The 17075-nt window shown below is 41.6% G+C and overlaps 1 protein-coding gene across 5 annotated transcripts in view; it reads left to right on the top strand.

The window, feature by feature from the left end:
* Positions 1–12033, top strand: part of ZC3H12C (zinc finger CCCH-type containing 12C) — a 64335-nt gene extending 52302 nt beyond the window's left edge. For all 5 annotated transcript variants that reach the window (XM_019481992.2, XM_019481995.1, XM_059720779.1 and 2 more), the window contains 3 exons: positions 176–410; positions 2853–2959; positions 4309–12033. In XM_019481992.2, coding sequence (XP_019337537.1) covers positions 176–410; positions 2853–2959; positions 4309–5705 — 1739 coding nt within the window. In that variant the 3' untranslated portion in view covers positions 5706–12033. The remainder of the gene's footprint in view (positions 1–175; positions 411–2852; positions 2960–4308) is intronic.
* The last annotated feature ends 5042 nt before the right edge of the window (positions 12034–17075 follow it).

Raw genomic sequence — 17075 nt, 5'->3', positions numbered from 1 at the left:
TAATGAATGTTAATTTTAAAATATCAGACACTTTCTGCTGGATTATAACTATTTTGTGAAAAGACATTTTTTGTACCTGAATTGATTTCCTGCCTCAACCCTAAGATCTTTAGATCAAATGAGTTTTTTATTCACTGCAGACATTAAAACATTGCTCATTTCTTATTACTTCTAGATCAGGAAATCTTGCGTAAGTTAGAAAAGGAGAAAATCTTGGTGTTCACACCGTCCCGCCGTGTGCAGGGGAGAAGGGTGGTATGCTATGACGACCGGTTCATAGTGAAGCTGGCTTTTGAATCAGATGGTATCATTGTTTCTAATGATAACTACAGGGACCTAGCTAATGAAAAACCAGAATGGAAGAAGTTCATAGATGAACGTTTGCTGATGTATTCATTTGTCAATGACAAGTAAGTAATCCTGACTTTGTACCACTTAAAAAATGTATAGAGAAAAGGCCCCTGCAAAGGTTTCTGTTCAAGTTAGCTTCCATTAATATTATTAGTTACACATGAAGAAAATCAAAGGCTTTGGGTCTGATCTTAATCATTGAAGCCTTGAAAATTGCTCTTTGCCAGAGTATTAACAATCATTTTGTTAGTCCCTAACCTTTTGAATTCCTTAACTTTTCTACCTGTCCTGGAAGAGCCCAAAGACTGAAAAATGATTGAATTATCTAATGGGCTTATATAATTGCCCTAAGGTGCTGAGTTATTGTGTACATTGCATGTGTGCCATGTCGTAAAACACCCAGGCAGTTCTGTGAGGAACAAAGATTCTTAAGGCACTTTAAGCTACAGTTTCAAATGTAATAATGTAAAAGTAAGCTCCTTAATTTATATGTTGGCATCTGCATAGACAGGGACTAAACTGCAAACAGGCTGAGCACCTGCTGCTCATGTGGATGCCTGTGGCTGCAGGAATTGCTCAGCATCACTGACAGTTGAGTCACATCAGTTTAACTGTTAAAAATTGGGTGAAGTGCCTTATTTTTAAGCACCCAGGCTTAAAATTGTGGCTACAGTTATGGATGCAGGATTGTGCTGGGAAATGCTCTGCAGGCCTGCAAACTGTAAAACTGTAAAACAGTTTGCAAGATGGCTCTGGAGGATATCCTGGGAATTATCATTGTTAGAGAGATGCTGTAGTGTGGAAGATGCTTTCCAGAACAGTATGTTTGGAACTTGCTGATTTGTTGGCTGATTCTGATTTGTCAAGTTCTTAGTTGCAGCATATACAGACTTTCTGTGCTATATATTTTTCTGGATAGTGTTTACTGCTATAGAATACACGTAACAGGTTATTGTAATGGGCAGTCTTCTCCTATGAGTGGTTGCAACAAGAACACAAAGGGCGTCTATACACGTGCTCTGGGCTGGGAGGGGAGGCAGGGGGCTTTAATTAGAGCTTTCCTGAGTGCTGCTCTAATTAAAGCGCTTGCAGGAGCATATGTATTCAGTATCCCATGCTTCAAAATGGCTCTGGGGTTGCTTCAACTAAAGCTCATTCGATGATACTGACATTTGAAACTGTGACTTAAAGTCCAATGAGCTTTAGTTCAAGCACCCCCATCACTGTTTTGAAGCTGCCAGGGAGATTAGGAAGGGCTCTTCCATGTTATGTCTCAATTGCCTAATGTAGTGGTTCTCAACATTTTTAAGTTCAAGGCACCTCCCATTGATAAAAGGCTCCACTCAAAAAATTCCAGCTCTTAGCTTTCACTTGTTTTTTTTACTGCAGAAAAATAATAGAGCAATTCTTCTGTTGCTGAGAACTCAGATCTGAATGTTTTTAATGCTGTGGATTCCTATTTAAAATCTTTGGGTTTATCTTTTAAATCATATTTGCATACTTAACAGTGCTAACTTTGTGCAGCATCCCATGACAACCTTGAAAGGATCTCAAGGCACCCCAGGGTGCCATGGCATCACATTTGAGAATCACTGGTCTAGTGGTTGGGACACTTGCCCAGGAAGTGAAGACCCAGGTTCTAGGCTCCCTTTATCTGGAGAGGGTTGAAACCTGCATCTCCCGCTACCCACTATAACACAGGTTAGCCATTATCCAGTCCCGTCTCTAGTCTTCCACTTGAAGTTGAGCCACTGCACGATGCATCTAATATTGACTGGATAAAATGGGTGGAGGGCAGTCCAATGGACACACTTTTGCCCCATTAGAAGCAAGGGTCCAGGCCCCTAAATCCAAAGAACCATCTATCTCATGGAACCACACACCCTCTGGCTCACACTCTTTCCCCTTTCCCCACATATCTCACTCTTTTGGATGTCCAGCTTCAAGGGGTGGGCTGGAAAGGGGTTTAAATAATGACTAATATGACCAGGTGGTTAGAATACTGTACTGGGGATCAGATGTGAGAACCTGAGATCTTCCTTGGTGAGTGTCCTAACCACTAGGCTATTGAATTAAAAGATGGAAGGTGCTCTTCCTACCCCCACTCCATGGTGTCATGGGTTTTTATGCAGTTATAATTTCAGGTCTTCACCTGGCCTTACAAGGATATAGTGCCATCTACATGCCTAGCCAGAGTGCAGTCCTACTGAGCATGTTCAGTAGCCATATGGCTACTTGCACACCCAGAGTGCATTAAGAGCTTGATCGCAAACTGCATGCAAGTTCCAAAATGGCATGTGTGCAGCTGGGTAATCGCTATCTAGGTGTATCCAGTGGAATTCTGCCCAAAGTTTTTATATGCCAAGGACATGGAACATTTGTTAACTGTACTCTGGTAGTAATAGTGTAGCTGAAATTCTATATTGTAGCTATGAAATTCTGTAAGATGCTTGATAAAGTTAACTCATTTTTATTTTATTTTAATTTGGTATGTGTTATAGATTCATGCCTCCTGATGATCCTCTTGGCCGTCATGGCCCAAGTTTGGACAATTTTCTTAGGAAGAAACCAATTGTTCCAGAACACAAGAAGCAACCATGTCCATATGGTAATTTGATTTACATACTCTGCTATTGGAAGATATGAAATGAACTCCTTCTTTTCTTTATCCTTGTGACAAGAATAGTGAAATGTTTACATAGGGTTGGGGTTTTTTTGACCATGACTCGAACCAACCTGACTAGATCAATGAGAACTGACATGTTTAATTCATTTGTTATTTAAAGAATTTGTCTCTATCTACCACTTAATCTGAAGGAGTAACTTTATTAGTCTTCAGTAAGTAAAAGGCTGTTGGCTACTGGGAGCACCAGCCAATACAGAGAGATGTGATCACACACAGTGTAATTCCATATTCCTCCTGTAAGGCAAGCTAGTCCTAAGTATCTGAGGTCCAGAAGGGTTTTTAGTCTGATTTGGAGTCCTGTGGTATACAATCTGTTTGACCAGGCTTCATTATAAAAAGGGGTACCCCAAGTAGAGCATGTCTTTGAGCATCTGGGCATGCCAGACTATTATGGAAGAAAGTAGTCATTAATTACTTCTTGACTGATCATATCCCCTTCAAGTGACCTCAGTAACTAGGAAAGCCTCCTGCTTGCTAATGTAATGACTCCTCCTGTTCAGGTGTTCAGTGGCTTATGCCTCCCCTTCCAGTTTGATCACGTCTAACAATGAGGCAGTCTGTCTGCATGCAGCCACAGTTTGTTACACAGGCTTGCTTCATATGGAAGAGATTTCCCTGTATTTACAATAGAACCAAACCAAACACTTAAAACTGAGGATGTTATTTAAAAGTGGTGAAAATATTACCTTCTAGGAAGATAAAAGAACATTACAATGGTTTAGTGCACTACATTCGAAAACTGAAAATCACAATTGAAAACCAGTTTAGTATTGCCACACTCTGTTTAGGAGATGATCAGACATAAGAGAGTGGGAGAGTAGTAGCATCAATTACCACTACCCTGCTGCCAAGTTTCTGGACCCATTGGGAGCCCCATGGGCTAGATAGCATGTTGCAGAGGTGGCCTGGGGCCCAATCCAGGGACCCAGGATCTGGCTGGAAGTGGTACAGGCCCCAGTCCTGCAGCTCTTGGCCTGATCCTGGTTCATGGGGCCTGATCTAGGCTGTGAACCATCCCCAAGCCACTCTGGCCCATGCAAGCAATAGGTTGAGCATCACAGTTCTAGAGCACTAAGTGCAGCACATGGCAATCCTTTTCTCCACAACACAAGAAGGTAGGTTTGGAAGCTTTGCCTCAGGGACATGCAGACATGTGCTTTTAAAATCTGTTCTTCTCACTCAAAAACTTTACAGTTTAGAGATCTTCTAGTTTACATTACTGAACACTTCTTTCTTTTCTTCTTTACTTTGACTAATGTGACTGTTAATAGGAAAGAAATGTACCTATGGGCATAAATGCAAATACTATCATCCAGAAAGAGGAAATCAGCCTCAGCGGTCTGTAGCTGATGAACTTCGTGCCATGTCCAGAAGCACAGCTGCTAAAACTGCAAGTGAAGGAGGATTGGTGAAAAGCAACAGTGTTCCATGTAGCACTAAGAATGATGGCACTTCTGATCTCAAACGTACTGCTCCAAAGAGGCAATCAGATCCTAGTATAAGGACTCAAGTCTATCAAGACTTGGAGGAAAAGCTTCCCACCAAAAACAAATTGGAAACCAGGTCTGTACCTTCATTAGTTACTATACCGAATTCTTCTGCTGCAAAACCCCAAAGTACTGCACCTTTAGGCAATGGCCTTTCATCCGGAGTTCATTTCCCATCTCAGGATCAAAGACCGCAGGGACAGTACGCTCCAATGATGATGGCAACCAAAAATCATGGAACGCCTATGCCTTATGATCAGTATCCAAAATGTGAGTCTCCTGTGGATGTAGGCTATTACTCTATGCTGAATGCATATTCAAATTTAAGCATATCTGGTCCACGAAGTCCTGAAAGGCGTTTTTCCTTAGATACAGATTATAGAATTAGCTCTGTAGCCTCCGACTGTAGCAGTGAAGGGAGTATGAGCTGCGGTAGTAGCGATTCCTACGTGGGTTACAATGATCGGTCTTATGTAAGTTCACCTGACCCACAACTGGAAGAAAACTTAAAGTGCCAACATATGCACCCACATGGCCGCCTTAACTCACAGCCTTTTCTACAGAGCTACCATGATCCTTTAACACGAGTGCAGAGTTACAGTCATGAAGAACCAAAGCATCACCAAAAGCCTCCAATTCCATACATGGCTGTACATCTGCAGCACCCTGCAGTGGGTGCTCGTTCTAGTTGTCCTAATGACTATTCTGCTCCTCAGAGTTCACCACATTCAAAGACCATGCATCTGGGGAGAGCCCTTGTGTCCACAAGAATAGAAAGCATCTCAGACTCACGCTTGTATGATAATTCTCCACTAAGACATAGGAAACCTTATTCTGGCCAAGATGGGCTTGGAAGTTGGGATAGGCAGAGTTATGGGATTGATGCATATGGCTATCGCCAGACTTACTCCTTGCCTAGTAATCCCACACAGCCATGTTATGAACAGTTTGCCTTCCAAAGCTTACCTGAGCAGCAAGAACAGACTTGGCGCATACCTTACTGTGGAATCCCTCAAGACCCTCCAAGGCATCAAGACACCCGGGAGAAAGTTTATATAAATCTGTGCAACATCTTCCCCTCTGATCTTGTGAGAATTGTTATGAAAAGGAACCCTCACATGACAGATGCTCAGCAACTTGCTGCAGCCATTTTAGTGGAAAAATCCCAGCTAGGTTATTGAGAGATGATGCATCTTTGTGGTGTCTGGTAGTTTTCAGTTCAGCTCTAATGCTGAGGGAGGTTTGCTACAATAGCATTTGTGATCTCCTTCTCAGCAAGGAGGTTATATAGTAATCCATTTATGTGAAATACTGTATCATGGAATCTGTATGTATAGCCCCGTGCACTGGAAATAACAGATTTGTTTTACACTCTAACTTGAAAGTTTTTAAATGGCTATATTCATGGCTGAAAATCTTTCCAGCTTAAATTAATATATATATATTATCTCTGGTCTCTGGTAATAGTCTTTGGTGCATCAGGGGTTTATATGCAGCACTTTCTATTCTTATTACATGTTTGTTTTTGTTTTTGTTTGTTTTAACTTCCTGTATGTTTGTTCTTCAGCTATGAGGCATTAAAGCAAGCTGCAGAAAGTCAGAAGGATTTTAATAGACATGGGAAACAATTTTCAAGCCAAGCTTAATTTGAAGTTTTTATCCCAATTGAGATTGTGGATGGGGTGTTTGCTTGTTTTGTTTTTTGTTTTGGTGGGCTTCTTTATGCTATAATCACCTATTTATAGAAAACAAAGATTTACTACAGCACTGACTTTATTTTTTAATAAGTTAAGTTACCAGTTAATGTTGAAATGGGTAACAATATATTAGTAATTTATAGGATGGCACTTTTTTCATTGCTTTTAAAAAAAATAGTTAAATGATTTGTTGATGCAGTTGATTAAGTAAGAGCAAATGCAATCAGAGGAAAGCAACTCATGTCCATTGTTTTATGGATAAGGCAAAAGCCTGATGGCCTAGTTGTCAAAGAGGCTGAGCATATGGAACTCCTTTAGACGCCAAAAGAAGCTGCAGATGCTCAGAATGTCCTAAAATAGGCCACTAATGTTTCTGTTCACATGCATTGTAATCCAGGTCTTGTGTATTTCTGCTCAGTAGAAATGGAACTGAGACCTCAGGATTCCATTCAGTTGTTTTGTGTCCTTTCCCCCTTTGTATTGGTGCACAAGTATACTGGATAAAACACGTTTTTTCATAAAATATTGACCTGTTTTTAAAATGAATCTAATTATTCTCAATGCAAGTTTTGTATTTAAGATACTGTTAGATTTTCTCACTGTTTATCAAGGCTGGCCCGAGAAAGTTTCGTGTGTTGAGGATATGCAACTTTATTAACTGCACTATGGTAATGATATTGTAGCTGAAAATAATAACTTAAAAACTTTTTTGTAAAATACTGTATATGTTCCTGAAATTAGATTTTGGCCTGTTGTATTATGTAGGCCCAGTCTTGCCACAAATAGTGTAGTTTAGAAATGGACAAAATAGTCTGTTCTAGCACTAGTAAGGGATATTTCTGGTTTTAAGTCATGGGTTTTACTAGCATCTCTCACACTTTTTATATATATAAAAAAGGAGATTTTGCAAATGATGACAGTTCTGTTTACATTCTTGTAGTCAGTTTCCTATCATTTTAGGTTTCCCTCCAGCTTAATGTTGTTCAATGTTAAAATTTTACTAGTTTACAAATCACTGCTAATAATGATGGTACAATTGCTGCAATTTAAAGTAAGGCCCTGAAGAACCAGAAAGTACCTTTTACTGTTGATACAAATTGTATCTTTTTAACTGAGAACTATTTTGATTTGTAGATCTAATGAAAACACAAACGTGTAACTATGATTAGATTTTTGGGCAACATTTTATCCCTTATTTGACATAATAGATTTCATCTCTATACTAGGATTAGACAAATAAAAATACAGCTATTTATTTAGGTAAGCGTCTGTCTCAGTTTCATATATTATATTTTAAAAAAACTATTGGCATTTTCTTCCTTCTAAACTAACTGTACCTAGTGTAAACATACTAAAAATAAAGGTAAAATGCTGCCTGAAATGAACGTCCGAGCACCTTTGAATAGGAAAACATTTCACTACTTGTGCAACACTGTGTGTTGCGAGAAGTAGGATTTGGGTACACAGTAAATGCTTCTAAAAAGCATTGTGCTTATAGACATAGCCAATAATCTGAACCGTGTTCAGCAAACTTAATTCAGGAAGTGTTCTTCTACACAGCTTTTACTGTTGGTTTGATCTGGGATCTTCATTCATCTGTCCTTTGTACCAATTACAGGAGGTGTTGTACGTAAGCTGTCTTGGGTTGTCTGGTTAGAGAGAGAGAACCTGTTCACCTGTGACTACCATTTTCCTTGATTTTGTCAGCCATTCTTCCTAGAATGTGTTTTAATGTACAGGACGATACATTGCTGACACTGAGTCTAAAAACAGTAAATGATCTTAGTTGTACTTTTTAAATTGAATTACACTTGCATACTACACCATAGTGTGGGTGCAGCCATTTTAGTATTGCAATGATTATAGTAGTGTTTTGTTTTAATGAGTTTCTACATTTATTTTTTATGTCAGAATTGACTTCTGCAAAAACTTGAGTACTTTTAAATATGAGCAGATATAGTGTGTGTGCATGTGTGTGTGTGTACACATATCCTATACACACACACATATATATGTAACAGAAACATTTCATCTTTTGAGCATCAGATTATGTCCTAATATATACATGTAGCAGTTTGGCTTATAGTGTTAAATCATTAGGCGTGGCTTCCTGTGAGAGGTATCACATGGGACTGCATGCTGCAGTGCACAGATATGAGCTATCAGCATTGAATGCTTTCTTGTATATTTAATCATTTAGAATAAGTTAATTGCTAGAATTTTAACAATGTGTCCAACTATGTGCTTTGTACTACAGCACTAAAACGCTTTACAAAATGGTAGATGAGAAGTTACTTGGCAACTGTTTTAATATTGTGCAATGATATTTTAGTTCAATTCAAACTTGGTTATGTTGTATGAAGAAAAGGGTACTGCTGACAAAACATTAGGTCTTTGGTATTTCCTTCTTTGTTGCGAGCAACAGAGAAGGTAAGCAGTACCTTGTAAATTCTTCCAAGGAGAAGAGATCAGGCTAGATATGTAATAGCTAAAAGATGTCATCAGTATTAAGCAAGAAATGGTAATACTGGGGACTTGACATTGTTTTATGTAAGATAAATTAATATAACTGCAAAGTAATGTGATTTATATTTTAAAAAGTAAAAAGACCTGGGCTAAGGATTTTCCCTTTGCTCTAATCAAGTATTATGGCTTTCAGTCCTGGATAAAGCAGCTCCAGAAAATGGAGGCTTCCACCATTACTGAAAAGAGGGTAACATGTCTCCTTGCCTTCAGTATTTGAAATACAACACCCAAAGTGTTATTGGGTATACAAGTAATAGTTTGTAAATATACAGTACTTTTACCTGTCTGTATTTTCATAGTATTTCCATTTGTGGCTGTTTTGTATAACTAGCTTCACTGTCATATAAAGTTTTTAATTAAGATCAGGGGTAGGCAACCCCCAGCATGGGTGCCAGAGTGTGGCATGCAGAGGCATTTTCCTTGGCATGTGTGCCTCAGGGTGGACAGTGGGAAAGGGGCCGGGGCTGCACTGCCACAACAAAGATCAGGTCTTTCAGGGCTCTCCCACCATCCTCCCCTGCAAGCCAACATCTTACAAGTTGAGATTGCGGGTGTTTTTGGTATTCTGCCCAAAAGCATTGCTGACCCCTGCTCTAGATACTCTTTTAAATGATCTTAACATGGAAAGGCATTTTTTTCCTGATACAACATCACTGATTTGACTGGAATTACACCAGGACTGAATTTGGCCCATATTTTATAACAAAGTTGTGATGGTATTAACCACTGCTTTGTCTTTAGAAATTTCTTCCTTTTATCCTTGAATCCAGTTGTCAACTGCAGCTAATATTATGAGGTAAGATTTTTTCTTGTCAAGTAACCCTTTTTATTCAGTATGGCTGAATATAACATTCCCCAACTAGCTATTGGAATAGCAAAACTATAAACGCAATATTGAAGCATGCAAGAGGTGGTCTAGATCTAGAGATGCCATTGGGTGACACACTTAAAGCTGAAAGCTGAAAGGGTTGGCTGTTTAGGTTGGTGACAAATGAATTAAACTGAAAGGAGGAGAGGTGAGTTTGGCAGTAGAGGCAAAAGGAAAATACCACTGGCAAAAACAAATATGTTGATGAAACCAAAAGCACCTTGTGTTTGTCAAAACGAAAAGCCTGTGGCTTTGTGTCAGGAAAGTAGATAACTTTGACTAGGAAGGTTAGATATGAAGTTTTTTTTTAAAGCCCCCATGGTGACCACACTAAGAAGTTACCAGAACGTTCATCCGTTAAGCATTTGAACAAGGTATTCTTGATTTGTTAAGATTGAAATACTAGACACACTGCTATCATCATATCCCGAATGTTGAGAAAAATATCCAGTTGACTTACCTTGCTACTGGACACTTATAATACTGTGCAATTAAAAATATTTTTAAATAAAAGTAGGTTAGGAATTATTTATTTTTATTTACAGTTACTCATGTTAATTTATTCCTATAATTTATACCTTTATATCTAAGTTTTAATTATTATTGAAGAAAAACATCAAAACAAAGCAAATAACTGATTAAAGCTAGAATGTTGGTCTTGTTTTGTTGTTTAAGGGCTAGGGTTTCATAACCAAGCCAGATCTCATATTTTCTATCCATTATAAACGTATCAAGAAGTTTGGAAGTCACTGGAGAATTTTATTTGGACTGTATAAAAATCGATATACGTATTGTTTAACTTGAACATGTAGATAGTCCAGATTCATTTTGAATGACCATTCTAACTGACGTAGATAGCAATGGTTATACTCTAGATTTCATGCCCAGGAATTCAGAGTAAATTTAATTTTGTAGTTTTCTTAAGACTTCATTAGCGACTGATGTGTCAGTCGTCTAATCATGCATATCAGGGCTGTCCAAGTTCTAAGCCCATTCCGCACTATACTGGCTGCCTCAGAGACACCATGGAAATTATTTCCCTCCAATGGTTGCAGTGTGTCCCCTTTCTCACCCTCAGTCCCAGGCTCACCCTCAGATCCCTGTTCTGTGCAGCAAAGGCAGAGGAAGGAGGTGAGAGCCTGGAGACTTGCCCTCAGAGTGATAATGGAAGCAGCAGCTGAGTGAGAGCCCAGGGCTGTGCATTAACTCCTCATGGGCCACATGCAACCTATAGACTGCCAGTAGGACAGCCCAGATGTATATCTCGACCTGGATAGCTGATTGATGTATATCTCTGCACTCTGTGCACATGAGAATCATACTACTGTATGTATGTTTTTGCAGTCTATTAAAATTATTACATTTTCTGTATAAAAATGGTATAGTTGTATATAAAGGCTGCTATCAAATTAGAGTTAATTCAATCAGTAGCTAATACTGCTGTATAACTAGTTGGGCTGGCTGCAAATTTAAGTTCTTAAAAAGTGGTCATAATTTTTATAATTGTATGCTTCTGTGTCTAACTGATAGCATTGTAAGTTAAAGTGATTGTAATGGCCTCTCTAGAGTGTGAAAAGCTTGGACTTCCTTCTCAAGAGATCTTTTATTTCTCATTCAGAATGTGGTGGCATCACGTGAAGTGCCAATCCTAGAAATACTTACACATACTTCTAACTTGAAGCCCAGGAATAATCCCGATGGCTTGACTTCAGTGGAATTACAAAGAGGTACAAAATTAGACACACGCATACTTTTTTGCAGAATCAGGGCTCAAGTTTGTTTCTGTTTTGAAATGGAGATGGGTGAAGTTTGCAGTATGTAGGTTCAAATCCTCTACTTCAGTAAATAGGTAAAACTGCATTAACATTAACTGCAGCAGTGAATTTTACCACTCTGTTCCTGATCACTTGAACATACACAAATATTTATATTGAACAACTTGTCCAAATTCTTATTCACACCTTTCAAATGCATAGCGATCTTGGTTTCATTTTGTCTCAGCTGATAAAGTTAACATGGCATAGGGTTTGTTTGTTTTTTAATTTTCTGGGCAGGATCACATTTTTAAACACATTTGAACAACAAAAAATATATATACTTCACACAAAAATGCAGGGAACTTAGCAGCATAAATCATATTTTGTGTTTCATTCCCTCCCCATATATTCTCTCTGGAACTTGTATCAATTAGTTGGGATTTTAGTGTTTGTCCTGAAGAAAAAGATAGGGTCAGCGAACTTTGGGACAACTTAAAGAACTAATTGTTAAACTTCCTCTCAATTCCGTCGCTGGCTGTTTTGTACTACTGTGATGTGACTGTTCACATCTGTTAACAATATTTTAGACCTCATGAAAACCATTGCAAAACATGTACATGAATTCTGCTTTTAGAGAAAAATAAAAAGATACATTTTTTAATGGTTGGGTTGTTTTTTGTTTTATATAAAAAAAAAAACCTTGTTAAATTGACAAAAAAGTTAACACTGAAATTCTGAAAAGCATCATTCAGAATTGCAAAAGACAACAACTGGCTTCCTTTAACTTTATTTAACTTTATTAGCAGTGCCAAGATCAAGTATGTTAAATGCATAAGGGGTTCAGGAACTGTCAGCGCATTGTTACTGGGGTAATTTGTGTTTAATTGATTTAGCTTTTGAGCCCTGGCCTTTGTTCTTTTCCCACTCTGTCCCCAGCTTTCCCTTACAAAGAAAACAAAAAGCCAAGGAATTAAAGAGGATTGTCAGTAATTTAGTGGCAGAATTTGTTTGAGAGTCTCTGTGTATCAACAGAACTTGACTCCTTTTCAGATGCTGCCACAAGTCTGTTTTTCATTAATTGCATAATCTTACTACCTAAGGATTGGGTGACAAGTCACTTGATAAATTCAAAGCCCCTGCTCTGTGCCTGAGGAAAGAGTGCTCAATAACATGTGACATTATGGAGCTGGCTATATGCTAATTTTAATTTATTTGCGAAGAGAATCTGCTGCAGATGGGCTATGCTTCCTCTTCTCCAGCTGAAAGAGCAGCTTGGCAGCTCCTAAACTAATGAGTAGGGCAGGGTGGTAAGAGTAACAGTGGAAATAAGTATCAACTTGGAAACCATTACTACCAATAAATTCTAACCATTGATAATTTGCACACACTGTAGCAATGTGTTTTGCATGGCTGAGTTTCTGTGGTGCTGTTTGCAAACATCATTGACTTTGCTTCATTTGCAGGGCTTCTGCAAGGACTGCACTAGCATAAAACACAGAGGTTTACTACTCACAAGGAGGCGTGAGAATACTGTAGCAATGCAGCTCCTTGCATGCTGATCCCAAAGCTCTTGTTTGTCCTGTATATGCAGCAGGGGTAGAGAAATGCATATGAAGCGTGCTTGCATAACATTCTTGCGATTCCTTGGCAGAAAAACAAAGCAGAATTATGTTTCAATAGGGGTTTTTTTTGGCACGGTACCATACAGTACACCTGCTTTCTTCTGACAAGCTGTTCAACTGGCTTTTTTGGACCAACAAACTTTTTACAGACCAATTATGTACCCTTAATGGAAAGGGGCACCAGCAGCAGATCACTTGCTGTGGCCTTGTGGACCACAACTTTGGAACCAGTGCTCCACAATCCTCTTTCATCAAATCTGAGCTTTTTGTTAATTCACCCTCTTGCTGTTTCACTTGCCCTCTTCTGGTATCAAATGATTCCCTTATGTTTATTTTATAACATTACCAAGACTCTCCAGCACCTTTTGGAGACTGTTTTCAGTCACCAAAAATGTGCAAGCTCCACTCCCAGGGTTTTGGTTGTAACTATTTGTATGTTGCTAAATAGAAAGAGAATCAGGTCCATTTGTTCCAGGCCCATTCTGTAGAGCAGATCTATTTAGTGGCATCCTAAAAGGAAATTAAAGTCAGTTATTTAAAGAAGTGCCAAAAGTTAACTTGTCTATTGTCCACCTAAACAGTGATACCCTTACATGATCATCTGAAAAAATATTTTTCTGTTATTATAGATATGGGTGTGCAGCACTGAATGCTAAGCATCATAAGTGACAGCTGTACATGATCAGGTAATGAAAAAGGCCTCAAAAGATTATAAAAAAGTGTCTTTTATTTAAAAATGTGATATACTACGTGTAATTGTGCAATTAAATAACACAGGCACAAAGAGCAGAGCCGAAGGTCTATGCACAGCATGAAAACTGACACTTTCTGCCATTGGATTGCTTACCAATACAGTCTTGTGTTACAGTGCTCATCAAATGCACAACCCCATTTGCATTACAAGGATTGTGGGGAGGGCTTCTCTCTGCATCACCTTCTTACTTTGACAGCATCTGTACACAGAATGAGGGGAAGGCTCCATAGACCAGGACAGTGAATGAAGAAAGGGTCCTTGCTGCTCCCTTGTTCATTACACTGAGTACCCATATGAACTGCACTCTTGAAACAGGGCTCCATGGAGCCATGGCACACTGAGTGACCTGGTTCATCCTTACTTTGCAGAAACAGCAGGATTTATGCGTGGCTTTGCCTCATTTTCTGAAAACCTGCAGGGTATCTTCTTGCTTGTCTTGGGGAATGCCTGCCAGCTTCAACAAGGAATGGGAATTGGCCCATACTTCAGATACAAAGTACCATTTCCAAAAACATCTCCATAAGATAGGCACACAAGATGCTGCTATCTGATTTGGACTTCAACCTGGGGCTCCCACATCCCAGAGGAACATCTTGAGCTCCTCTGGGATGTGCTCAGGAGCTATAGCCAGGCTCTGTTTCTCTCAGTCATTAGCTGACCTACTGTACCTCGTATAGTTTATTTACTGAGACAGACTAACATTATAGGTCAGTGGTCTGGGCTCTCATCTGAACACAGGTCCCCACCTCACAAATCCCTGCTCCAAAGTCAGTCAGCCCTCAGCCTGTACCGGTGCATGGAATTGTCCTGTCCTAAGTGCAGGACTTCGCACTTCTCCTTGTTGAACCTTATGGGCGCGTCCAGAGGAGTGCGCATGTGCCTCTTGCCCTGCCTCAAACCCCTTTGAGGTGGGGCAAGAGGTACATGTGGGAACAAAAAAATGTTCCCCATGCTGCAAGTTTGCATCACGGGAAGAAAACTAGACCCTGGATATCCAAGGGTCTAAAAAAACCAAAGTTTAAAAAAGCGGGGCAGGGCATGGTCCCGGATCATGCCCTGAAGCAACCGGAGGCTGGGTCCTCCATGGAGATGCTCTGGCTGCCAGAGCGTCTCTATGGTTGGCCCCTCACTCTGGTGCTGAAACACGGGGCCGGCCAGGCCGCATGTTTCAGCACCAGGGCTCCGGTGCTGGTGAGTAAGGGGTCGGGGGGGCTGGAAGAGGGGGAGGGGACCATGGGGGGGGACCCCTGCCGGCCCCTCCCCCACCAGCCCCCCCAAGCCCCCTCCCCCTGCCAGCCCCCCGAAAACCCCAACTGCTGCCGGAGATGGCCCGTCCCCCCCAGCCCCCCCCCCAAGGCCCCGACCCCTGCCGGTGCTGGCCCCTCCCCCTGCCAGCCTCCCTGAGGCCCCGACCCCTGCCCTGGCTAGCCCCATCCCCCCAAGCCCCCCCATCCCTGCCCTCCTGCCCCATAGTTTAAAGAAACAAACAAAAAAACCCCGGCACTTACCAACTGCCGTCTGCTGCCACAGTGCGTGGCAGGGTGACAGCCCCAGCAGCCCCAGCCCTCCTGCTGTCCTGTGCTTCCCGGGGAGCCTCTGCCAGGAGGCCCTGAAGCCCTTCCACCCCTTCTAAGGTAAGCAGAGGCTCTTTTTTTCCATTTTTTTCTGTTCTTTTTCTGGTTGTTTTTTTTAAAGTGACGGTGCCTGGGGTTGTGGGGGTAGCCTTGGGGGCTTGGGGGTGCAATTTGGAGGGTGAGGCTGGGTGGGGCAGCCATTTGGGGGTCTGGGGGAGTGGGGGTGGGGCTGGGTGCAGCCATTTGGGGGTTGTGGGTGTGGGGCTGGGTGGGAAAGCCATTGGGGGGCTGCAGCATCTGGTGGGGGATGGGGCCAGGTGGGGCAGCAATCGGGGGCCTGGGGTGGGGCATGTGGGCCTTGCAGGGGGGGTGGTAGCCCCTGCGGGGGCCATTTGGCCCCCATTGAAGGGCTGTACCGCTTGTGTGGCAGCTGAACCCCCTGTTGGGGGGCCATACCCCTTGTGTGGGGGCCATTGCCCTGTGGGAGGGCAGCAAAATATCTATTCATGAACTCATGGAACATGTATTTAGAGTTCACTTTATTATTATTATAAGAGACTTGCTTTAACACTGTAGATATATCAATAAAACATTGTCCAACTGATCGCTGTCTCTGTCTCACTCTCTCTCTCTTTATAGTGGTCTTTTGTTTTACTTGTGGAGGAAGTATTTGAGGGTATTTTAGAGAGTGATTTTTTTTTATTAGGGATTTTTTAGTTTTCCAATAGGGAACACCAGAATTCCTACTAGGGAGGCCAGTGGCAGGGTCCTGCCTGCTCAGAGCTGGCACCTTGGACCTAGCTGGCTGTGGCTGACCTCCTAGCCAAATGGGGCCAGAAGGACATGGTTTGACAGTTCAAAGCAAGCCACCACAACCAGAACATCTTCCAGGCAATAGCTGCCCAGATGGCCGGGCAGCGGGCACACATGGCAGTAGTGCCGCACAGAAGCCAACCGTGCAACCACAGTCCACTGGCAGCTGGCACAAAGAGGCAGATGTCTCTACCGGCTCTGCAGTCCCCATCTGGGTCTGGCAGGTGCACAGCCAGACAGCAGCCCCCACTGCCAGACTACTGCAATGGGTAGAGGGTGCAGGAAACTCTCAGGGCTGCTTCAGCAATCCAGCTGGCACAAGGGGTAGTGTCCACAGGTACCGATAGGCTGGGCCCCAGAAGCTCCTGAGAGCTAGTAGCCCTGAGCTACTTGCCAGGGCGGCTTTTTATACTGCTGAGGCCAGGATAGGGCAGCTTTTTATACTGCTGGGGACAGCACAGGTGCTGGCCATGAGCTCTAGCTTCCCCCTGGCTGAAGATCCGGGAGGAGCCAGGCAGGGTTATTTTGCCCCAAGTGGCACTATTTGCTCCACACAAAAGTGCGTGTCTGAGCACATGCGCTGAAGCAAAACCCCCCGGCTCAAATTTGCACCACTTCTGTTTGAGCTGCTGCAAGCGCACATGCTTGCATGTGTGGATGCGCCCCATGAGATTTACTTGGGCCCAGTCCTCCAATTTTTCTAGGTCACTCTGAATCCTAGCCCGAGCCCTACCCTCCAGTGTATCTATCACTCCCCCAGCTTGATATCATCTGCAGATTTGCTGAGGATACACTCCAGGTTGTTGATGAATAGGTGACAAAAAGGTGAAAAAAGATGTCTTTAAATTCACCACATTTAATCATTTTCTTCTGAAGAAGGCTCTTAGCTGTGTTTGACCTAAGTAGTAATAAATCATGTCCATACTTGTAGCTTATTAGC

This window comes from Alligator mississippiensis, chromosome 1 (assembly GCF_030867095.1).
Source record: "Alligator mississippiensis isolate rAllMis1 chromosome 1, rAllMis1, whole genome shotgun sequence".
NCBI lineage: Eukaryota > Metazoa > Chordata > Crocodylia > Alligatoridae > Alligator > Alligator mississippiensis.
This window is presented reverse-complemented; position numbering and strand designations above follow the sequence as displayed.